Genomic DNA, 26,536 nt, shown 5'->3' on the forward strand with positions numbered 1-26,536 from the left:
AGAGCATTATTCATTATTCATGATTTTGTTTCATATTTGGAATTATCTCCATTGAGGACCCTTTGGAACTTGTTGAGAGTCGCCAAAGCCCACCTTAAAAACTAGTTCTGAATATAAATAATGCAGTTCAAATACATCTGCAAAAGAAATAATTTCTTCCCTTAATCCTACAATAACTGATGAACATAGCTTTCTAAGAATGTCTGAGAATTCCTCCCCTTGAGTTGTGTGTCTCAAAATGACAGTAGCACTTCTTGTGTGTGAACGCATTAGTCAGTCATTTCTTGGTTGATGCCTTCAGGGAGCTCATTTTCCATTCCACGACATCCCCCACTCATCGTTATGCTACCAACCTGATTTCATAACAAGCATAAACAATTTGTCTCCATTGTATTCTCTTCTAACTCCGTCATGACCTTATTCATTGGTCCCCAGGCCCTCTGGGTGTAATGTATGAGCAGCCATACTGCTATGCATATCAAATACACACCGTCTCTTACCAGCAATGCTGATGCAGGAATGGGCTGTTGTACTGAGGGCCACACCGGTGAAAAAAAATGTAAATCAATCACAGTTGTTCCACATAGAGGTCTGTGTTGTTTTGTTGCTCATTTTTTTGGCCACTTTGAGGTGGCACAAACAAATTGTGAAAACATCAATATTGTATTATAACCTTTTAAGTTGATATGGCGAACTGGCAGCATTATTAAAAATGTGGAGCTGTTTCTGACTTCACATCATCATACCTAAATGACAGAATATGCTAATTGCAAATGACTCCCAAAACGACATATGCACCTCCCCAAATGAAATATGACCAGTGGCAGATATAACAATGATCCCAGTTTCAGGACTGTGGTTAACATTGTAAAACAGTGGCAGTTTCACACCAAAACTACATGGTAAAGATTAGATAAAGGATCACAGTTTGGCTTTCAATAAATATGTTTGTTAACCCTTTGAAACTTGAGCAAACTGGCTTGGATTCTTTCAAAAAGATGGGAGGATGACGAGCAACTTAACAAGAAATGGCCCAAAAATTTGCAAGATATTTGAGAGAGGCTCCAAGAAAAACACTGTGGTCTGGGTCAAGTCTTGGTCTTGGTTAGCATAGTCTTAAATACAGCAATGGTATCTTTTAAGTGATTTGTACATCTTCTTCAGGGCAGTGTCACAATTAGGCCTAGATATAGTTCTTGATTATAATGTTTAAAGTTTAAGAGCTGCAGACTGTGTAGATGTCACGCTAGAAATAAAAATGAAGCCTTAATAGAGACAGCTGATGACCACCTTCGTGGTAACCTGTTAGTTCTGACTGAGGCTTTAGGGTTTGTCAAGCCAGCTCAGTCAAAGAGAGCCTGGTTCTGTTGAACTTGCCTCACCATACATCCTCCAGGTAGGAGTTTTTTTTTTTGCTGAAAACATTTACATGCTCTAGTCAAAAACAATGCTATTAGAGTGGTGAATAAGAATGAACTCAAAAGATAAAATATCAAGTAAGTTGATTTTGACTGATTTAAATGCAGAAAGTTTAATTCTTGTGCAGCTGTACATGACCTGACAAATTAACACATCTGCTTTAAATTAATCTTTTAGAAAAGCCAGTTCAGTAGTGATAATACCTTGTCAAATGCTTTATAATATACAGTATCAGTTCAGTTTAAATGAGCTCTTTCAGTTTTTTTCAAATTCTAATAAATTTTCTGTCCCACATCCTAGCCCTTTTATGCTCTTACCCTTAGGATTCAGGCATGCTGTGAGTTCTCTGCTATATCAAGGTTTGACTGATAGCTGCAGTATTGCAGATGTCTCGCTTGCAGCTCCACCGCTCACAGTCCACGGGGAAGGGAGGGGAGGCAGAGAGACGGGAGGAAAAGTTGGCTGTGGTGCCAAAGTGATTGTGCTTGGGGAATGGTATTTCTGACATTTGTCTGGCAGATAAAAACCACCATCAGATATGAGGAAGAGAAGGTCAGTGTCCCTGCTATCAGATAGCGATGGTTTGGCATCTTGTTTGATGACTTGCTCCGCTCAGTGTGGACCAAGAGAGCCAAGAGGCTGGCTATGTGACTGGATGAAAACCCTCAGTTGGGGATGTGGAAATATTTAACCTAGGGGTTATTTTGCACTCCCAGGTATGTTAAAATATTGACCTGAAGTGAATAAAAACCCTCTGTATACTGCATGTGTGTCCAAGATTAACGGATAATCATGAAACTAAATAAATAAAATGCATGACCTTCTGCTCAATTGTCCTGGGTAGTCATGCAGATTGTGACAACTGATTTGAGTCAAGAGGTCTCCCAGAATAAAATCTCCACGGCCGACCTTCTCTCCCTTTGCTCCCTGTAGCCAGGAGCCATTTGAGCTCGGCTTAATCAAATGGAATCGAGCATGGGACAAATGTCCAATCAGGAGAAGCATGAAGGGCATGCAATGAAATTGGCTGAGACTGTAATGCAGGCCCATGGTGGATTAAATTTATATTCCAATTTCTACAAAGAATACCCAACGTACATTAAAACCAGCATATGTATGGCTTGGTTTAAAAATCAGAAATGTTGGCCAATTTTGCTGCGCATTTATCCATTCAGCATACTGAAATATTCTGTTTTTGGTTTGGTCTAAGAGAGTATCATATCTTCTTTTACATAGTTATTGAAAACCCAAATGGGATATCTGGAATATAAGAATATTTGTTTGGGTATTAAGCATGTCAACCTTTTCTAGCGCATTTTTGATTTTCAATGCTTCAAAAGTAGGCTAAAACAGCATCAAACAAATCTGTATTTTCTGAATGATACATCATATTCATGATTGAGATATGGACAAGAACATAAACCTCACTTCCAGGTTATGGTTTTAAGTCGAACTGGGACTGTTAGTCAAAATATTACGTGTATCGTGGCACAGTAGGTATGACAGAATTTTTATTGGCAGGTTTATAATAAAAAAATGTTCAGAAATAGTAATGTTGATCGTTTACTTTGAATAAGTCAATGCAGTGTCTGCCTCATATTGACAGGAGAGGCCAATAAGTTCATGGGGTTTTCCATATTATGTTAAAGGCTGATCAATGTCAGGTAGCTGAACTGCTCCTTCACAGCATGCTAAACAGTGCAGATATACAGTAGGCTCATTCAAATGCTGATATGTTCAAGTGAAACACTGCAGGATCCAGATTCACTCTGGTTTTGGAACAAGCTTTATGCCATCAGCATTTTGCCTCATTATATTTACGTTTTTTGGAGCTGTATCTGAGATTTTTGTAACTTCTTCCTGGATGCGTGCTGCCTAAAGTCTGGCAAGTACCAATTTCAGCTTTGCGCTGTGTCCAGAAGGATCAAGGATTGGAGTATAAAGTGATTGAGGTTAAATGCATCAGGCCAAATATTCTACAGCTCCTTTCCCTCTAACACCTGCTAACATCTGGCTTTTCTGTTTAACAGAGAGGTTACAATCAGTATTCACACCCAGGTCAAATGACTCTGCAGTAGTCACAGGTATTTATTGGCTCCAGCTCAGATTGGCTTTGACTGCCAGTGATGGCCACAAAATACTGCCGGTCAATGTCCAAGCAACACTCAACCTTTGTTTCTAATTAGTTGTTGCTAAGTTTGAGAAAGAGACTGAATAAGTGAGCAATATAAAAAAAGAAATAACCATCGTAACATGTTTACTGGCCTGTTGCTTTTTTACTTTTTACTAACCTGTTTACTGGCCTGTCTGTGACGTCATATGTGATACATTGATTAAAAAAAAAAACAAACAAAAAAAAAAAAAACAGAGAGGTGTACGCATCTGCTGCAGAGCTCTGTACATGGCTCTGGTCAACAGGCAATGGGAAAGCAGTCTATATGCTATTTTTGTCTAGTTTTACTGTGCTCAAAAAACCCACATACACGCACTAAATTTGGTGAAAAAGGGTTGTAAGTAATAAAAGACTGTCATACTATAATGGACACATGCAAAACTATTCATCTGCACTCTGTTTTCAGGCTCCTGACCCTCGCCATAATATCTCTAACACCAAAATGTTATAAAATGCCATAATGAAATAATATGAATAGGAATAAGCATAAAACCAAAATAAAAGTACTGATTTAAAAGGTGTTAACTAATTAATTATATTTTAATATATTTTTTTCCATTTGTGCACACGAGGGGAGTCTTTTACCTGGCCCCCGAATGGTTCCATGTACACACTCTTCTTTGACACTGCCATTGTAACATTAGACGTCCACAGTGAATATCTGGCCAAGTTCACAGCGCCACATCACAAGGCTGAATAAAGCACAGTGTGAAAGGTGGACTGAGCCCAAACAGCAGCCCATACATCATCAGACAATGGCTGCTGGAAAAACGCCTCTACTAACCCACATAGAGCCAACTAAAAGGCTGTCCAAACGCTGTGTCGACAGAGCAGCCTCTCTATACAGGTGTAAAGAATAGTGAATATAGGGGACCATCATCAATAACCCTGGCTGGCGAATGAAGCAGCTTTGCAAATCCATACCACACAATTAAGGAAAACCTCACCTGGGCACAGTGAATAACTGCTGCCAGAGATCTGGCACCAACTCTCTCATAAGCTCTTAAAGTAGTTTGTGGAAGATGCTCTTTTCTCCCATCAGTCATTGCTGAAGTGTATGTGCTGCGCTGCTTCTTGGATAATCTGTTGATGAAGTTTATGTAGCTTCTGTTTAGCCATCATGGCCATCGCAGCTCCTGTTAACTATACATTTCTTCAACAAACAAACTGCTGCTGCCAGATACACACAACACACAAAATATTATTCCACATTAGCAGTCAGGCTCTGGAGACTGCCGGTTAACCACTTTGGTCCACAGTGAATATCTCAACAAATATTGGATGGATTTTCATGGAATTTATGCAATCCCCAGAGAGCAGATTCCTATATTTTCACAGATCTTTCATGATCCCTTAAATTTCCCTCTAATGCTTTATTTAAATGTTCAGTTATCCATTAAAATATCTCCACACCCGCTTGATGAATTGGAACAGAATTTGGTATGGGGTACTCTTGGCTCTTATGCAATGTATCCTAATGACTTTGGTGATCCAATGAATTTTCATCTGGCACCAAGCAGTTTAAGTCTCAGGAAATGCCATTTCATTGGCTTTATGCTTCAATGACTTCCCTTTTTTTTTTGTAAAAAAAAAAAAAAAAAAAAAAACGTTGAAAAGTGAAAAAGATGGCTAATAAACAAACAAATCTCATGCATGTTAAGGTAATCTCCGATGAAGAATTCGCGTAGCAGAATCTGATGCGTCATGTGTAACCTCTCATCGACTGATGATCAATCATGTTTTTTTAAACTCATTAATTCATATGCTCATTTGTGACCTTAGTTTTCATTTTTCCACACCAGACAAAAGAGCTGAAACAACCAATTTTATGATAGGATGTGTTCCAGCCACTGCTGTTTGTTGTGCGTCAGGGGGGAGTGTGTGTGTAGGTGTTTGTGTGTGGGTCCGCAGTACTGAAAGGGAGAAAAGGAGATCAATACATAGAAAGACAGACAGAAAGAAAGACAGAACATGTCTTTTAGTTTGGTTTCTGTTTGCTGTCCGTGGTTGTAAACACAACTTTCCACTTTCTCTAAGAGACAGACAGAGAAAGAGGTGCGAGACGCAAACAGCTGGTTCTATGCACGTCCCTCAACAGATTTTGACAGTGGTGGCGTGATTTTATGTAAGTTTTCTTTAAATATATTTTTACCAAAACAGGCTACATTTATATCAAGATTTACTTAAAATAAGCAAGCAATTTTAGTTCAAATCCAGACAGCAACCTCAAAGGTTGAAAAGCCAATGCAGACAACTGCAATTTCTTGAATGGCCACTTGAGTCTGGCTCCAAAGCAGAAGCACTCCTCGTAGACCCCCAAGTTTACAGCAGAAATAAACATGTTTACAGCCGGTTACAAAACAGTTGTCTCTATAGCTAATTTCAACATTCATGGCAACTGTACGAGTGGTAAATCTTTTTATCACCAACCTGTTTACATTTTATCAAGACCTCAGACGGATTCAGTTGCAGAGCTTGTGAGTGAGTGATCCGGGCAGAGAGGAGAGATGCACACTGGCGTGGCTTTTCGGAAGAACAGGGTTATGTAACACAACTTGGCCTTATATCGAAATAAACTGCATTGTTTACATGTATATCTTGCTTGAAAATATATCAATAAATTGTACAGTCCTGATTTAACTGTGAGACTGGCAGTCAAATCAGGCTCCTTAGATTTGAATCGCCAAATAGTAGCAAATTTGTGGTCACCCTCAATGCATATACTATCTCATTAAATAAAAAAATTAAAAATACTTTACACATCACCTGGACCTAATTCCAAATTAACCAAAGAGAGCAAATTCAACACACGGTTCCAGAGTCCAGGTTTGGGGGTTCAGTTATTTCTTATGTTTGGTAAGATTATTGGATGAGAAAGTAACTTTGTATTGCATTGTGACTTCATCCATATGTGTCTCCGCAGAGCGCAGCATTTAAAAAGCATTAATAAACATCCATCTAGCGTCATTGTTAGAGCCCTCCTCGGGAAAAACTATCCCACAGAGCCACAGCTAACTGATTGTCTCCTGCCAGGTAGCTTATAACACAAACACCATCCTTATATTATACATCATCCATAACCCCTGGCAGCACAAACCATCCCTGCTGCTCCTTAGTCTAGCGTCTCTCATTGGCTTTGACAGCTGGGCTGGATCAATTGGACAGGCCCTGACTCGGGCTGAATGACAGAGTGTTCCAGACGGCCCATTCTGACTGTCACTTCCCTGAGAGATCACCAGCCACTCCTGCCCACGAATACTAACACAGTCAACATGGCTGCAGCCGGTGACAGCTAGGAAGTGGTTTTCAATGCGTGTGTGTTCTCTGTACGAGTTCTTGGTGTGTGTGCAGGTGCCAGGTGAGGTGCGCTCGCAGAAGCTTTTAAATAAGCAAACAGACGCACAAACACACAGACGCACACCCACTCCACATCTTCCCCTTCCATTGTCCTTTGCTAGTGACAGCCCAGGCAATGCAGGACATGCAGGAAACCCATTAATAAGCGCGGGACAGTGGCAACCTGCCAACATCAGTGAACGGGGTTAAAGGTGAAACATTAGCTACCTGCCCAGAACTGGGATCTCTCTCTCTCTGCGCAGCTACATCTGTCCTTAATCTGACACTGTAATCCCTGCACTTTCCAAGGCGATCAATATACTGTGGATGTGTGTGTCTGCTTGGGCATGTGTTTGACTCGTGGGTGTATGATGCATGCTTAGTCTAGTGATTATTTCTGCGAGAGCTTGTGCATGAAAGTGAATGTGTGCTGATTTAAAAGTCGTTTAAGAAACATTTAAAGACCGTCGGATAATTACATTGCAATTGCTTAGTCTGCTAATAACATATCACAGCTGTTCATTAAGACAGAAAATGGCAGAAAGAATTCCAAAGATTTTTTAGACTCCGTGAAGCTTTTACATCTAGCAGGAACAAGATTAGAAGAACAAGGCGACAACTGTCAACTAAGAAACATCAACTACCATCATGCATTGCACATGACCAGAATAAAAACAGATGTTTTTGAAAAGTGACAACAGGACGCTACATTGTTTTCCACAAACACAGAATTCAACTGTCCATGAGTGAACAATTCCACAAACTGAGCTAATGTAAAGCTGGAGAAATACCTAAAGCGTAAAGCAGAGACCTCACACACAAAAAGGTGATTAGATTGATGGTGCTAGGCAATCCTAGAAATCCCAAAAGAGCACGAATTCCCACATTCCCACAATTCCAAAGCGACAGATAAAACATGCTACATTATGTCAGAGATATCAGGAACTAGCAGAGGACTCTGGCAAAAGAAGGAGAGAGGGCATGTGCTCTATGGTAAGTAAGGACTGGTGTGATAGTGAGCATGTGAGGCGCTGTAACGTTCCTGCTGTGGATCACTACTGTAGGCCGCACAGAAGCGGAGCAGAGCGGAGTCACTGTTTGTGTTGCGGGAGGAGCAACCATACGGCTGCCTTGTTGTTGTTGGGATATGACAGCCACATCAGTCCACAACCAGAACCATCCGGGAACATTGAAAATGACAAAGCAGCAGCCAACAATGTAGACGACACAAAAGGACTGAATTGCAGGGCTCAAGTTAAAGGAGCTGATGGGATCACATTTCACTGGAGTTGCACTTTGTATAATTCCATGTGACAAATGAATGATGATGATGATGATGACAGTATGATGAGAGGGGGGATGTAGAGAAGAAATAGCATGGACTCTAAACTCTGCAGAGAGCTGGTTGGTGGTGACTGAACTTCAAAAGATTGAGGTGAACATCAGGTTAGCTGGGGCTTTGCACTGCAACCTGGATGAACCGGATTATAAAATAATACTTACTCACTTCCAGCACAAGGCAACATTTTAGCATCTGCTCACCATTTTCTACTTATATTTTAAAAATATTTTCCATACATGATGAGGACAGTCCTTTTTCCAATCCACAGTAAGAATCACAAAAAAAATCAAACACACACACACACACACACACACACACACACACACACACACACACACACACACACACACACACACAATTGACTCAAACCACAATCATATCTAACAAATACATCTTTCCTACTACTGTAGATTGAGATCCAAATCACATACTTTGCTCATGAACCATTTGCAAACATCTCCTCCATGTTTTTCCTTCTTCCTGTCATGTTCACCACGCTGGCTTTTACTCAGCTGTCTCTGCTGTCAGTGAGCTATAAAACAGCAGGAATTAGCAACTTTGTAATGCTAATAGGCTTACAGAGACACTTGCAGCAGTACTGAGGAGTCAGTGGTATCCTCCAAGTACCCGGATGGCCCATCTGTGTGTGTGTATTTTCTGTCACTCTACAGTAAGTGACACACTCCACCACTGCAGATGTTTTCGCTCTGCATACGACAGACCACCTCCGGACAAAACATCTGAAAACCTTCAATTTGACACACAGCGCTGCTCATCTGCTCCCTTCTAATATGATACTGTACGTGGTGTGTGCAGTCCATAATGCATGTAGATCTGCGTGCGTGCGCGCATGAGCTAAAGAGACAGGCATGCATGCTCAGAATGTTGAGCATGTGCATGTGTGTGTCAAGTTGGCCTGCTTTTACATTCAGATTAGAGGCACATTAAGTTCCTGTCAGTGGCAGCTAGTCTCAGGGGAACACAGAACTGACATGTCGTGTTTGTGTTTGTTTATGTGTGTGTCTGTGTGTCGTAGCGTATGACGATGCCCTCTGACACCCTTAAGAGCAGCTGAGCATTTACATAAAGATGTGACGAGCACAGGGACGCTGTCGTGTGTGCATGTGAATATATGTTTAAGGGACAGTTCATCGCCAAGACGAAAACACATTTTTTTCCTGCTATCAGTTTTGATTGCTTTGGTGGGAGCTGCAGAGTGTTGGAGATATCGGCCATGGAGATGTTTTGGGGTGAACTTTCCAATTGGGAGTGGTTGGAAGGCAAGAGTTGTAAAGTTTTTATGTCAGACATTAAACAAAAACAAAAGCTAATTTTGTGTGAACTGTTTGTTTATATTATTGTTATAATAAAAGGGGAAAAACAAAAATCCATGTATCTAATGTTTCAAATAAACTGTAGTGCTGAGAGATAGCTCCACTTCACAGTATTTACAAGTGTTGAAACAAGGAACAAACAGGAGGGGAGATGACTCAAACGCCGTTAAAAACATGCCTCTTGATTAAGAAAGCACTTGAAACTGGATGATTTGAATTGGAAATAATTGTGTTTATCTGCACCCTGTTAGCACATCTTCCCCAGCTGCTTTAAAGATGTGAAACTTTGCTAACTGCACAACTTATTAAGATGTTTGTGTGTTTTCCCCAGTGCAGATGTGTCTCTGTCATCAGCTATATTATGCCACATGGTTTCCAAGCTGCTCACAAAGTGTGTTTCTTTTAAACTTGGGTTGGCAGCAATAATGGCTTGAATAGAAAAATGCATTCCTTGAACGTCAAAAATCCTTGGTGATTTGATTGAAATTATGTTCATAGAAAAATCAATATATGTTCATCACATGGCAAATGCATGTTAAATGCAGTGGACTGAATCTTACTGTCATCTATGCATTGCACTGAAAAACAATAATTTCACTTGTCAACAAATGGTGGAATAATTAGACTTTGTCTGCTTATCAATAACACGTTGGCCTCTAAGGCGACAAACTGGCAGAAGTGGCCAATAATGCTGCAGCAGTGTGTGCGCACTGGCTGTGGCAATGCTGTTGTGGGTGTTATGAATATTCTGCCGACACTGTTAAGCTTTGCCTACTGCAATAACACCTGTGACAGACAGCTGGCAGACAAATCTCTTCCCTCAGTATCTGGAGAGCCTGTGGACAGCACGCTCGGACTGACGGGGCCTATATTACTGATACAATATGAGAATCATAAACTCACAGTTAAGGAGCTGCAACAGAAAGTATGTCACTATATAAACACACTGCCTCACTATTCTGTATAAAGAAAACTAAGAGAAATGTTGATAATGCCATATCATGATACAATTCTGGTGAAAAAAATCTGAATGTTTTGAAATATCTTCGAGACATTACATTAGAAAAAGCATGTTAGTAAAGTCACCAAACAAACCAAATGTTATAATTCCCTATAGGAATATTATAGAATTATTTTAAAATGTTTGAAATAAATTAAATTAAGTTGTAAATGCTCCAGATTTTTATTTTATGAGTAAGTACGCATATATAATGGGTAAATAATCTTCCAAATGAGACAAACCAATAATATCACTGAATATGACTTATTTTTAGGCATAGGTGTCATTAAAATGGGTATGCTGCAGACATGTCCCCAACACTTTTTTGATATAGCCAAATAGCCAAATTTGTCCCCATCAACTTTTACAATTTGTTAAAAATGTTCTAAAAACTATCTTGCATGAAGCAATGTTGACTATCAAATGAGAACACTTTAAGAAAGGTTAATTTGCACATTAAGAAAACATCAAATGCAATGTAAACCCTCCCCCAATCTACACATTAAGCCTTAATGCATCATGTTTTATTAAATTATAAAATGCTGTATTGTAACCCGCTGCCTGAATTTCGCTTTTTCTTTACATTTATGGGGACACACCATAATTGTTGCATACAAATTCACCATTCACCACCACCACCTCTGGGGGAGGACTGTCAAACTGCCCCACTTCACGTGTCCTCCCTAATGCCGAAACAAAGCTATGTCCTTGGCAGCAGCCTGGGCTGTGTCCTTTTGAGGCACCATCGGCACCATTTTTTCCAGAATCATTTCAAATATCTACTCTGACCTAATGCTGATTACATTACCTGAAATCGCATATGTTTAACAGCGTTTCAAAAATGTTTTTTGTTGTTTAAAGCTGAGCCCTCATGTCCTCAACCCTTTTTAACACAGAATTTCCGCGGATGACTGAGAAACATTAATGTTAATATCATAATATAATTCCACACCACTGCAATCCTCACTATACCACACTGACTCTTGAATTAGAAAAGGGAAATGGTAAATGATGACAAATACTAACACACACTACAGAAAAAAAATCATTTCTATATGTTCTCTGAGGACAAACACTTCAACAACAATTATATGTAAGATTCTTGGGCACCCAAGTCTATCAATACTTACTTTGAGACAATAACATCATGGGAGCCCATAGTAGCTGGGATTGAATTGTTCTACCATGCTCAAGTATGAAACGTATCCAGTGAGAGATGATTTATTGTTGCGCAGTGATTCATTCGTTCCACCGCTCAGCACTCTAATTCCCTAGGTCCCTTCATGTTTCAAAAGGGTGAGGATCCTCAAGTAAAAATCACTGCCAAGAGCCTAATCCAAATGTGATATGTTAACATATGCAAGCGCTGATCATCTATAGGACCCACGCTGTTAAGACAAAAGAGAAGAGCAATCCTCTGATTTGGCTGTGGTTACTGGGAATTGAAATGAGTCACGTCTACATAACAGCTCGACACTCTGCTATGTGGTTGTAAAATTGGATGAATCCTGTCCTGCAATTTTTAACACGTTTTCAACGCTCGAGTGAAGAATGGGAACAATGTGACAAAAGCAAATGTGGCTGCAAACGTCATTCTGTCGCCATTTAAGGTTAAACACTTAGTCTTTTATCGCAATAGTTCAAGTGTTCCTACTGCAGAGCTTCCTGCAGTTCCTCTGAAGAGCATCATGTGACAAACATGTAAATTGGAGGCACTTTTTCTACTATATATAGATTCAGTTTTAGTTGATATGCAGCATGAGAAAGCAATCAAAAGTCTGTTTCCCTTAAACCACTGCTCTGTCAGTCATCTGGACTGAGCCTTGGCCTTATTATTGTGGCTCCACAACTCACAGTGTATGCTAATACAGGACTATAAATCATTCTAGTTTGATGGTCCCACGTGGTCAGTTCTGATGCATTGCTATGCACTTCAGAATGCTGCATTTAACTAAACATGAGATACACACACACACACACACACACACACGCACACACACACACACACACACACACACACACACAAACACACACACAGAGTATCCAATAACCTAATCCTCCCAAGCCTTTTAAACAGGCCCTTCTCTCTGTTAAAAGCTACCGTCTGTCGCTGTATAGAGCTGACTAATGAGCCAGTCCAGAGAAAATACCCTTTACCTGCAAGGTTAATAAGTTATTACTATATAATAAAGCATGTGTGTATATTTTGCAGAACTGACAGTAAACACCTTGTGACAAATTAATAAATATTTTCCCCTTAATTTCAATTATCACATCTTGTGGATTCAACTTTAGGGAACATGTTCACTATTGCTTTAAGGTTTCCAGGGGAGACTCGTCAATCTGGAGACTGTAATTTTTACACTTATGCATTAAACAGGTCTATGTGGAATCCAGAGCGTATAAGTTGTCCACACACCTTCCTCATCAACTTCATGTCCAACCACAGCAAGCATCTGTTTTCAGCTCAGATAAACCTACTGCTTAGCACCACAGACAAACAGACAACGTTTGCAATCAGGAAATAAACATAGTGAAGCACCTAGCAGGCTAAAGAACCAGCTATTTTCTTCATGAGTTGATGGAGACCAAAAGGAGCTTCAAAGGGATTCACTTGTCAGATGGCCAGAAACAACAACTCCATATAAATGCTAACTTTGCTTCATGTCTGCTAGATGTAAAAGGCAAAAGCTTGCTTACACATTAGCCATATCAACTCGACAAGTTCATGAGCATCTGCAGTTTTTTAGTTTGTAGATTTCAATTCTAAGTGGCCAAGAAATAGAAATCTGTTTTATATCATTGTTAATTGAACATCTTGAGTTTTGATGGATTATAGTTTGAAAATGTTATCTTGTGCTCTATTTTCCCCCCACTATTTCCTAATTAATTGATGATTAGTGACGGTAAAAATGGCTATGATTATAATAATAGAAATAATTATTAATGGTTTACGTTGCAGTCACATTGGAATATTCACACCATAACATGGTGTGCTGAGGCTAATCAGTGAACGACATGTGTGTTTGCCATAATACTGTGAAGATCTGAACCCTCCCGGCTGCATCAGATGCTTTGATTAACACTGACCATCAGAGGAGCTGATTGGAGCAATAATGTTGGCTCGTGGTAAATAACGGTCAGACTTGTAAATATTTCATTTAAGTGGTAAATAATAAGAGCTGAAAGTTAAGCATTCAGAAGTGAACATCCTTGTCCTGACTGAAAGCTCGCTGAAAGCATCTATAGTCAACAATGGTCCAAAGAAATGCCTGCAGAGATGGAAAAGTGCTGCGATGGAAAAAGTGCTCGGCATTCAGAACTATTGTTATTTCTCTCCATGATGGGTAAATAAGTGTTGCCCCTTAATTTGGTTCTGAATGGTGGAGACTGGCGACAAAGCAACACTACTCTTCCAAATCAAATCTCATGGCTCTACTTTCTGCGTGATTACACAATAACTCTGAGCTGACTGATTGTCTACCTCCAGAAAATGCTGCCAATGTCGCTGAATAGAGAATTGTTGGATTGGTGCTGCCCATTTCTATTCACGGCGGCCGCCACAGCAAGGGGGAGAGTGCTAATGGTGATGAATAGTAATGGCCAAAACCTCTTGCAATTGAGCTTGTGAAACACAAGGAAACCTGTGCTGAGTGCAACTGCTCAAGAGTACATTATTCTCCTGTTTTTGCCAGTGAAACAAATGTCCTTAATCATTTGTTTTTAGGTTGAAATACAAATCTTTCTGTGGATGGGTGTTTCTGAACTCTAAAAAGATTATGTTCCTCTCTTTCAGGAAGATGAGTTTCAAAGTTCCTCTTTGCCTGTGAATTATTTTATGGGCTCCACGACAGCGGCTTTCCCTTTTCTTTCTGACTGACCACAGCCAGCCCCCACGTTAATGGAAACTTCTGCCAATATGAGCTGGGAAGCAAGGAATTTCACCACATTATAGAACTCATAAATCAAACAGTTGTCTACCTCTACCATCAGGGGAGTGGAAAAGGAAGATAGCACAAGTCCCCTGCACTTTTTTTCTTTTTATCTCAGCTGCTTTTTCCCTTTCCTCAGTTTTCCAGAGCTGAATTACTGTCCATTTTCTTTCATCTCCCTCCTTGCTCTTTCACGTTTTCAGAAAGAAGGACTTGTGAGGGCCAAAGAGTTATGGATTTACCAATTGCACCTAATGGCTTACTGTCCCCCAGAGGAGAATAAAGAAATAATTTAGCATATAAAGTGAAGCAAAGGGGCCCCATACTGTTAGATGATGCTCTGTGGACCAAGGACCAGTGCTCTTTTGGCCAGAGATGAGAGACTTCATTAGAAATCACCAGGGGAGGACTTTAAAATAGCTTTACTTGTGCCCACAGGGTTCCAGAAAATGTTATTTACCCCCACTATTTTACTGACATCCTGCTGGCAAAACAAGTCCAAAGTGGTGGAAGACTTTCTCATAAAATGCTTGCTCCAATTCAAATGAAAAACAATAAAAACAGCAATTAAAATTTGGTAGAAAAGAAGGGAGCAGGACACAGTACGTCTCCGGGCAATGCTGGTTTACAAAAACTTAAGGAACTTACCGTAATACGCAGGAATAGTACCCCCCATCATCCAACTCTGCTGGTCGAAACCATATGGCATCCTCCTCCTTGCTCATCCTCGTGCCGTCAAAACTGATGGGTTCCTCGAAGTCACCGTGTCCTGCACTTTTGTACCACATAAGGCTAAGTCCTGCGCTCTGCGCGTGGGTGTAGTTGGCCCGGATATATCCATAGAATAAAGCGCACTTAATCCGTACCGGTTCTCCCAGAAGCACCTTATATTTCAGGTAGTCCACTGACCAATCCGTGCAGCCTTCCACTGAAAGGAAAAGAAAGGGAAAAGGAGAAATTAGCAGTGTTGCTAAAGAAGGGTCTGAATATTTTCTGAGCTAATTTGAATCATCACCAAGCCAAGCAAAGGCGATTTGTGATCATGTAAACGGTTTGTGGCAACCAGGAATATGGACACTTTCAGTGCTGGCATCAGTGTGTCTGTTCATGTGCCCTGCCAGCAATCCTTGTACCAAAATCAATCAAGATGCTCTTTTCCTCCAAGCAGCACTGATGCCCAATGTCTCCTTTTTGTGTTTCAAAAGAACACGAAGCAAATGAGGCTATTAGTACGTACACACCTTTAACATTTGACTCCCTAAGTGTGCTGAAATGAATTCATAGCCAATTTAAAAAGATGGAGAGCAAGCAGGCATTTTTATAATACGTAAATATGTCAGTGAAGGTTTTCATTACCACTCTATCCTTTAGAATGTGGGACTAAACTATACCAATTGCTGCATTCAATCATTGTTCCCTGTCTGCCCCTGCCTTCACCTACAGCATTACTGTGTTTATATTTGGCTCATATGTCACCATCTTGTATATAAATTGATTCGACTGGCAATAAACTGTGTATAGGCCACCGTCAATATCTGTTTAAATGGCAGTGATGGCACTCATCTACATGTGACCTGAGAAAATCAGAAGCTGCTGTAAGTCTCGCATTAGGATTCAGACGACCCTCAGGTGTCAAAGGCTGTTTTCATTCATGCAAATGAATTATCGCCTCGCAATTGTAGTATCTGGCAACCAGTTAAGTTGCAGCTGCAGTCTGTCCAGACCTATAATAAATGTAAGAAAGACTTGGTAGAAATTCAGTGAAAGGTGTTGGGTGTATTTTGTGTCTTCACTTACAGACTAATTTTTACAGAGGAGCACAGAGGACTGACAGAGAGCTTTTTCACACAGTGCAATGACAGTCACCTGGAGCTCAATATCAGCTACACCACGCTTGTGGTGGACTATCAGAGGAACAGGACATGAACAGGACCTTTCTGAGTCTAAATGGACGTTTATGCAACATTTTTGGAAATTCCCTGAAGGCATTCCTGAAATATATTGTTTTTTTGTTTTGGACAACTCCAAAACTTAATCCCTGCGGCCATGGCTTTTCCAACGCGTTCAAGAGAATGAGACCGACGTGAAGTCACAGAGATAATGATGTCTGACCACCAAAATCTAGTAAATCCATCTGTAATTCCAGGTGGATGTTTGTGACAAATCTGAAGAAATTCCCTTGAAGCATTTCTGAAACATGAACAGGCAGAAAGCCTGTAAACTTAATGCCTGCGGCCATGGCTATTTCCAGTGCAGATGTATAAAAAAAGCTTGTCTTATATTGCACCACTGCATTTGCCAAGATGGAGCTATTGGGGTCTCACTGATAAGACATCTTATAAAGCCCACCAACTGTCAGTCAAAAAATGTACAAAGATTGAATAATAACTGCAATATACATACACAGCATGCAAGGGGCTGGTTCTGATCCTCAGACTTATTTTCCATCTTTGGTTGAACGTAAGATTCAAGAAAAACACCAAATATAAAACGGACACCTCGTCTTTACCAAGTTCTGACACACCAGTGAAAACTTACACAAACAAAACCAACTCCTGAGCTGCTGATTGAGATTTTCACACATAGGAATTTGTGTAAAAAGACAGAAGTACAGTAAGCAACAGTCTGTGTACCAAGTAAGCAGGATGTTTGGGCGGTTTTTGGACATGAGGTTCACTAAGAAATGTGAAGAAAATGACTTTCAGGTAAGCTGTTGCCTTTCCCCGGACACAAGATCAGCGGGTTAGCCAGCTATCTGTGGGCTTAACTGAAGTTTTCCTATTTCACAACCTGGCACAATTTTAACTTGGGTGAGTCACTATGGTCAAGAGCATACCATCAGGAGAGGCAAACAAAGCGGGGGCCTTGATGGGCTGCTTTGTCAGGGGCCCCAAGAGTCTAGGAATCACAACTGACAATGGTAACCTATGTTAGAAAGTTAGCCTGTTTGGGATCAGATGAATGCCTCCTGTGGGATTGTTATGTTCAGAAAACTTGATTTCACACTCTTCCACCGCCTGTCCTTTTGTTGGAATATTCACTTCATTAAGTGTATCATCTAGTCAGATAAAAGCCATTGAGCTTAGTGAGGTTTTAGCCTATTTCTATTTGAGGTGAACTTTTAGCAAAAAGTTTATTTCTCTCTGCTCTTTCACTTGGTTTGTATTTGTAAGACAAACCGCACCAACAGCAAATGAAAAACAGCTCTCTGAGGGCTTCATCTTACCTTATCCATTTTTCCCTTCCTGCTCCTGACATCCTCTTTTCTCTCACCTCACCTCGCTGCACTGCTCTTCCTTTAAAAACAGCTGGCGAGCACAGCTGCCGCAGACTCAACAGGCTTCGCTAATTGAGCCTCTATAAATGTTTTATTTACCAAAGAAGCAACTGGGCCGCCAATCAGCGAGGTGCGGTGCGTGCAGCAGTTGTTGGGGGCAACTGGGGGAGGGGTGTTGGCGGGGAATTGATTAAAGCATGCTGATTTATGTTATTGTGTTGTATTGTGTGTTACTGGATAGGTCATGCTGGGAGTGACAGCAAGAACGCTGGTGGGTGCTTTAGGTGCTGGAGAAAAGATGAAAAAGGGGAAAGCATGCTCTAAATCACTTCAACAGTGAAAAAAAATGAGGACCACATAAAGTCGCACTGAGATACTCCCAGGGACCCTGCAGTGGAGTCTAATAGAAAAAGATCCATCTGTTACCAAAAACAGATTTTGGTGTCAATTCGTCAGAGTAAAGGAGAATATCTAGAGTCTAGATATTGAATATTACTGATATTACTGAATTAATCTATACTTAGTCAAATTGCCACGCAGCATATGTGAGGGCAGCATAGACAAACGGAGCAGTGTACAGAGAGTGGTCAAAACAACCCAATGGCCAGAAAAAAATGTTTCCATTGTTTGTCTCTGGATACCACAGATATGTAACCTTAGTATGTTATTACAAAGCGGATATTTTCAAATTTAATGCTTTCTTTGCTGTGGTTAGGTAAAGGTCATCTTTTGGCGGTGGACAAGGAGAAAACACAGTGATGTCTCCGTAAAAAAACACTTTATGTGGCACTATTCCTGGAGGAAAAAAGGCCCAGGTTGCTAAGAAACGTCCAGGTTTGGGGTCTAAAAAGCAGCAGCAAAAACAGCTATGGGTCCCTAACAGACATCCAAGTTTGAAGAATAATAGGCTCCAGGAAAAAAAAAAAATCGATGGGATGCTAAAAAACAAATGATTTTTTTTGTGGGATTATGGTGGAAAAACAGTTACAGGATGCCAAAAAACACTCACATCTAAGGGCTAAAATGCCAAAGGAAACACAGCTTCGGGTCACTAAAAACACAGTCTAGATATAGATAGATATTAAGATATTTATATTCAGTTATTTTATTTACTATAATACAAAGAAGAAAAAAGGTGCAAATCCCATCACTTTGAAGGCAGAAGCCAACACAAATGAGGCTGTTGTGTTTGATAAACGACAACAACTGATTATCAAAATAGCTGCTGATTAATTTTCTCGTCATCAATCACTAATTGTTTAAGCAATAGCTCACTTTATCTATGTTGCCTTCAAGTTGTCTGAAGGCTGTCCAGGAAATAAAGCTGAAGGGGGATACAAAAGAATACAACACTTTATCAGTCTGCTACTGGAATTCCAATGACATCAAAGATCCAAAATGCACAATACACGCCTTTGTATTTGAGGGTGAACGTTTGCTTTAAATGAAATTAATAAGCCATTAGCCCTGTAATTTTACTGTCAGGCAGATTTGACAGCTCATTTTACCTGCTGTGGCCGCAGAGCCAAATTTGCAGCAGCTTTTCTGATCTGACATGATCCTAAATCAGCAACAATAAGTATTCATTTCATGAGAGCACTGCGTTTAGATGCAACGCCTCGACATCATCCTCTAAACCTCTTTCTGATTTACTCAATTAAATGGGTCCTCCCAGGAGCTAGACCATGAAAAAACAACATAAATTGTACAACTAGACTGAGAAGCGAATAACTAGAAACAAAATTAAGCAAATGCAAATGCTGGAGAAGGCGGCGTGTGCTCTGCGAGCTGCCCAACACCACAATCCTTTCACTGTGATTAAGTCTAACTGTTGCTATGGCAACAAAGGGTCTACCCTTGCTTATCAATCGCTAATTAGTTTGTGGATGATAATAACTTGAGGGCTTAAGGTAAGACAACCACAGCCAAGATGGTTTCACTTCTAATCATGTGTCCTAATTGGGAGTCTGAAGTGTTTTACTCACACAACCAATAAAAACAGCAGGGGAGTGCAAGAGGTCATATAAGCACGCAGCTGCACAAACCGAGAACAAGATTAGTCAAGCCGCAGTGTGCATGTGCACTGCAAACAAGTCTATATAGAAATGCACAATAAAAGCACATTACATGACGTAATAACCCCTTTTTAAGATACAAGACATCACTACAATTGTACCGAATGAATAGGGATAGATGACATTTTACTTTAGTGGTGCAAATTTCATGAAAAAAAGAAGAAATAATCAGATTACCAAAACTAGTTGACCCAAGGGCTTTGTAGGCACTTAGTTCACTGATTAAAAAATACTAAACTAATTAAAAATACATAAAAGTGTTGAAATTAGCATCACCTACAATGACCACCAATAAAAATGCTGTTTTCAAATTAATATACCTTTTATAATAGGATAGATTAATTTGTCATGATGATGTAAGACTAAAAAAGTAGCCATTCTGGTTTCACTTGTGAAACTTCAGAAAATGTGTTTATAATGCATCTGCACTTTTATTGACAGAACATTTTACTGCAGGACTTTAACTTGTAACAGAGTGCTTAATATTGTAGCTCAGGTGTGTTTACTCACATAAGGGATCTGAATACTTTAAAAGGTATCTACTGTGCCCATGTGCCCCACTATCTGACCACTAAACCGGTCTTTGCACCCCTAACATATTCCCCCTGCCAAGACAGAAAAGGAAAATACACATTTACTTAAAAGTGCTTTCAGTGTGGCTGCACAGACTGGATTCGGTACTGGAAAAATAACACAGTAAATGCATCACTGCCAAACATCAGACAGCCTGGCTCAGTCACTGCCTTTCCCATCAGCACTGCAAATAAACACTCAGTCCACTGTTTTTTTAAGCTGAACATTTTCCTTCTAACTGAAGAAAACGTTTGTCTGACAGAGTGGGAAAGATTCTGATGTTGTCCGAGTACCAGATTTTTACTAATACTTCACAGTACATCATGCAAAATAGTGCAAATGCATATGCATAGCTGGTTTAGTCAAACATAAACTGGCACATTAAAATGTGGGTATTATAATCTTTGGTCTGAATAATTAAATTACACACATATTAGTATGCATCTGATAAAAGACAAATGAAGAAGTGATAAAACAGTGAACTAGTTGATTACTACTGAAAACAAGCAACATATAACAGTGGGTCTTTTTTTTTACAGTGAAATTACGCCAGATAAAGGATGCTTTTTAAACCGCCCTGAGGCATTTGGTTGCGACGCAGGATTTTGAAAATATCCCCAATTTCACTGAGAAGTTAGAGAAAAAATAAAAGCATCAAAAATCCTAAATTAATTTCCCTTTTAAAGTGAACTCCAGCCCAACTGTTTCAAAGAGCTTGCTGTATTTATCTCTAATACCGCCACGAGGAGCTTGCCAGCGCCAGTATCTGTTATCTTCCACCTATCCTCAAATTGCCCGTTTCAGACTTTTGACAGTGGGTTATCGTTCATTTCAGTAAGTGAGGGTGGGGATTCTGCTTAATCTGTTGGCAGGAAACAAACATGGTACAAAGCCTAATTGAACTCGATTAACATTTCCCTGCTCACCAGATTTCCATTCTGCTGGATCACAATTGGTGAGGGAATTGGCCAATCTGCTGAGTGATAATAACAACTCCAGCAGCTCTGTGGCGACTGGGACAATCAAGCATAAGCTGCGTCTTTGCGGCTATACTACACATGACCCATAAACACGAAGGGCTGATTCCTCAGTCACTGTCCCTGAGTGTGCCCAGGATCTGAACAAAGCTGTTTGTCAGCTCGAAAAATGGTAACTAGTAACTGTCAGTTGTTTTGCCAAATGATCACAGAACAAATGTTTGCACGTCGCTCGGCATAGAAATCAGAATTTAATAGAGTCACATTCATTGACACTACATCGAAATGGGGTCTTTTAGCTACATCCAGATTTATCCACGCCATTAAACAAAGACAGGGCCATTTGTCAGGCCTGCCTTGTTTTTATGATTGTTATGTTTGTTTGTCTCATTTGTCCAACTGTGTAAAAGATCGGCGCCTCTTTTATAGAAAGGCTTTCCTACTCGTGTTTTATGCTAATAACCAAAACCAAATTAAGTGATTTAAAAGGAGAAAAAAAAAAAATAGAATTACCACCCTGCAGTTGTGTGCTTCTGCAAACCAGTCAAGTTACAGTAAAAGTTTACATCCATTTGTCTCAAGACTCAAATGTAGCCATGACAGTTGATGATGCTTCAAATATGGCTGTTGCTGCAAAGAAGCAACATTTTCCAAAAAGTTGATGCTTCACACACACATCTTCAACCTGGCAGTTTTGAGATGGAAACCCAACATTAGCTTCACCAATAAAACCAAATGTTTCCCCCTTTGTTCCTGAGATATGATGTTTGGTCACAAAACATTATGTCACAGCGAAGTCGATTCTATGAAATTTGTATGTTTTTTTTTTCATTATTAGCAAATGAATTCTCGAGTTATGGCCAAAAAAAAAACTTTCTGAGGTCAAAGTGACCTTGACCTTAAAGCACTAAAATCGAATTATTTCATTCTTGAACCTAAGTGAACGCTTGTGCCAAGTTTCAAGGGGTTCGCTCAAAGCGTTTTCAGATATCGTGTTCACAAGAATGGATTGGATGGACAAACAACCCGAAAACATCCTGCCTCTGGTCATGGCTATCACTGGAAACATTAAAATGTGAGCCTGACGCCAACGGCAATTGGCTGCATAGATGCATAGATCATTTTAAAATTTATTTGTAAAAATCATCACCCAATTTACTGGCAAATATATACCCAAGTGTACATTCAAATCAAGGTTAAGTCAAAGAAGACTTTTACAAAGAAGGTCTTTTAAGTCTTAAAGCTAATTATACTTTCAAAACAGAAATATATGCCATTATTCAAAATTCATTATTTTTGTTTGACCCTCAATCTTAAAAGGATCACACTAGAAATTGGCCTCAAGTCATTTTCCACTTATCTACTGAAGTTGTTTGTCTGAATTTAAAATGCATTAAAATGCATAAAGTTTGATAGAAACTAGCTCTCTTCTTTTAGTGGAGCTGCTCCATATTGGATATATAGGGCAGGGTACTCAACAATATATTCAAAAAATAAATCTTGTGTGCAACTGGCTGCTGAGGCGATGCAACACAGATGTGACCAAGACGCTTGTAAACACGCATTTAAAAAACCAAACTACGATGCATTTGTAGTTTAAAGGGCACCACAATAAAGCTAAACAAATGTTAAGTCATCGTGTTCCTTCTCCATTTTACTGTCACTTGGGAACGAGCATGTGCTCCCTCTGGAGAGGAGGTGATCAGCTCATAAATTGGGTTACAGGTCTGCTGAGGGGTAATCGTATGCAGATTGAGTCAGGTCACCACGGAGACTCCTACAAAGTGTCTGTTCTCTCATAAGCACTCAAGGAGATGGTTCACGACCATTTTTCTCCATAAAGGCCCCAGTGTAATTCAATCAGAAGGAAGTGCATACATTCGGCCTGGGCTGATTGGATAAACACACAAGCATGTGTACACATGTCTACACACACACACAGTCACACACACAAACACTCTATGAGGTGACGCGACATCAACCTTTACTTGCCCTCATGAAGTGCAGTGTCGTAGCTGGCCTGTCTCCAGGGTCCCGAAAGGAACTTATCAACTTCATAGCCACTTTTTTTGCCAAGGGAAGGAGGCAGGGGAGGAGAAAGATGTCTCAAAATCTTGACCTGCCATTTTCCTCCTTGTGAAAACGCTGTCGCAGCAGAGTGGGTCTCAATTAAGAGGAAAATAGCTCTGATGTGTGGGAAAGGTAACCTCTCTGCTGCCAGCGTACAGGAGGAGATTACCTGCATGATTGAAGTACCTCCAGCAGGTTGAAAAATAGAATGAGTCATCAACCAATAAAGCAATCAGCCACGGCCTCTGCATGTGAGAGTATGTTCACACACAATCTATACACACAAACACACAATACAGGACTTCTGCAACAATAAGCAACACTCAGACCTTGTGCTCAAACAGGAAATAATATTTTCCAAAATTGTGGGAGGGAAATTAGGAGCCGTGCACTGTTGATGTAATGGCACTACAACAATAAGGACCTGCAAATGCTACAATGGCTGGAGTTATGGCCCATATGGTAACATAAAGGAGACTATAACCACCTGGGAGAGAACACTGCTCTATAAATATACAGAGGGGCAGCGCAGAGGAGGGAGAAGCTTAAAGGAATAGTCAAACATTTTGTGAAATGTGCTTTTTCACACAAATAATTCATGTTATCTACAGAGCAGGTCGTGTTTCGCTTAGCTTAGCATAAAAACAAAAGATAGGTCATACAGCGATGCCTGGCTCTGTCCCAAGTGATAAAGTATGTCTATCAACTTCTCTGAAACGGACTAATAAACTAACCAGAACCTAAATGCTATGCTCACTGCCTGTATCAAGCAACCTGCAGTGGACTGAATCAAGATGATGGTTTACAAAACCTTAACCGAGTAGAAAACCCTTCTGTAACTTACATTAAATGAAACAGAGCTGAGACAATGCTGCCTCAGTGTGTTAGTTTTTGGCCACCTCAAAAAAATAATCGATATCAGTTTAAGTTAACACTATGCATTGATAATTTTCATCCCTCTACCTCGCTATCAGTTGGTGATTTCTGATGGTGGAACTGAAGCTTTTATCTTAAAGTCACCAGGCTACACTGACAAAAACAGTAAATCTACTTTATAGAACAGGAGTTGCTGGTCTACTGCTGTCTCAATTAGTTAATGTGTAAGAAACAGTGGAGAAAAAATTCCAAATATAGCCTGCACTTAAACTGATGTTCATTAATTTAGGAAGGCATTTTCAGGCACCACAGTAGGCCAACATAAAAAAAATGCAGTAGAATGGTCAGACCGCCATGTTTAACTAAATATCTTTAAACGGTACAGTTATAGCTTGAAATGGCAACAGAATTAAATACATTTGCTGATTTATTTTACAATATTTTATTGCCAGGTGTCCAGTGATTGTTGTTAGCATGCAATCACAGGGATTATAGGGTCTATAGTTAAAGTTGCTGCACAGACGGACTGCACCATGGTTTTCCTTTAACACATGGACAGGAGTTTGGTATTGATACCCTAATTCCAACCATGCAAATAAAGCGAATGAGTTTATTTTCCACAAAAGTAAAGGAACTCAACATTTGCATAATTTTGTCTTGTTTTCGGTAATTGCGTGCCAAAAAGATTTAATTCCGATGAAAAGATTGATATTTTTGCAGGGGTGACTTCAACTGCCCAGCTGATTTCGTGATTGCGGTGACATTTGACTCCCATCCTCTTAGTTCCTCACAAGCAGATAAAACCTCTCTCTCTCTCTCTCTGTCTCTCTCCGTCTCGCCTGCACTTTACTCTCATGACACTTCATCTTCATTTGTCATTTGTCTCTCTCTGCCCAGCTCCCTCTTTTCCTTGACAGCCACTGGGCTGTCATTTATATGCAAATACTCATATGTGATTGGGAAAAAAGCGGTGAAAAAAACAAACTGCTTTTCTTCCTATCGCAAAAATAAACATTGCCCGCAATCTTGCTGGCTTCTCCCTTCCCTATCAGATTTGGCTCCCCTGATTGGACACGGCCTCCAGAGAGAGCGGCGCATGCTGTCTCCAATCACGGGTTAAATGCTGACGGGGACAGGGAGCACAGAGAGGTAGCTGATGGGAAAGGGGACAAGGCTAACTTTGCTGGGATGGACCCTTGCAGGGAAGAGAATAGGGAAAGAGGCACAGGGGAAAGTAAACACTCACACACATACATTTGCCAGGTAAGAGTAGCAGCAAAATATGTCTACAGACATGCCCCAACAGAAACCAATCATCTCATTTTATCATTTTTTTTAAATCAAGTTTATAGTCATCGGTTTTACCGCACTGTAAAGATGATCTGATCTTGTCTTTAAACTTGTGCACACTTATTTAAAGGGGAAACAGACAGTTTTTCAGCTTTTCCTCCCCCTGGAATTTTGACGTGTTGTTGGTGCTGCTGTTGCAAAGACAGTCGGATGGCTTCCCATTTTACTCAAAACCTAGCAGCTACCAAAATTTCCATAGCTACATCAGTTGTTCCGACGTCGGCCATTTCAGCCACTGTGGATAGTAACCACTAAGAACTTACGTTGATACTTTTGAGCAACTGCGAATAGCTACTGATAGATACCGGGGAAAACAAAAGCACTATTCATTTCCTTTGTGCCTTAAATCCAGCTAATCGAAAAAGCCGATGGAGTCATTATTCTATTGACAAAAAATTCTGCATTTCCTTCATAATTAAAAGGTAAATCAGAAAATGTGTCCCTGTAAAATTATTGCTGCACTGCAAAAAAACAGCATATGACTTTTTTAATTACCAAAGTGGGTTTGTTAGGACATTTGCAGCTAAAATGCACCAGAAAAAGCAAGACAATCATCACCGCATTTGACTTGAATTCCTCCTCTTTGCATGGGCACAGCACAAGAGAAGAAGACATGGTTCTATTTTTCAGTCGCAAAAGAAACAAATCAGTTTAGCTTTGTTAAGCAAAGATGTCCTTTTTCAAATGGTCGGTGACCCTTGCTGCTTTCACTTAATGTGTGCAATGCACTTGAGATGCAGATTTCTGCAAATAGGGTGATAAGTGGCGAGGTCGGTGCTGTTTATGCATTCCGGGATGACTG

At 40.1% G+C, this 26,536-nt stretch overlaps 1 protein-coding gene across 1 annotated transcript in view; it reads right to left on the reverse strand.

Annotated features, from left to right (window-relative positions):
- Positions 1-26,536, reverse strand: part of LOC121963031 (interleukin-1 receptor accessory protein-like 1) — a 262,076-nt gene that overhangs the window by 165,494 nt on the left and 70,046 nt on the right. Inside the window, exon 2 of the mRNA XM_042513395.1 lies at positions 15,185-15,464. Coding sequence (XP_042369329.1) covers positions 15,185-15,464 — 280 coding nt within the window. The remainder of the gene's footprint in view (positions 1-15,184; positions 15,465-26,536) is intronic.

This window comes from Plectropomus leopardus, chromosome 24, assembly GCF_008729295.1.
Source record: "Plectropomus leopardus isolate mb chromosome 24, YSFRI_Pleo_2.0, whole genome shotgun sequence".
NCBI classification, from domain to species: domain Eukaryota; kingdom Metazoa; phylum Chordata; class Actinopteri; order Perciformes; family Serranidae; genus Plectropomus; species Plectropomus leopardus.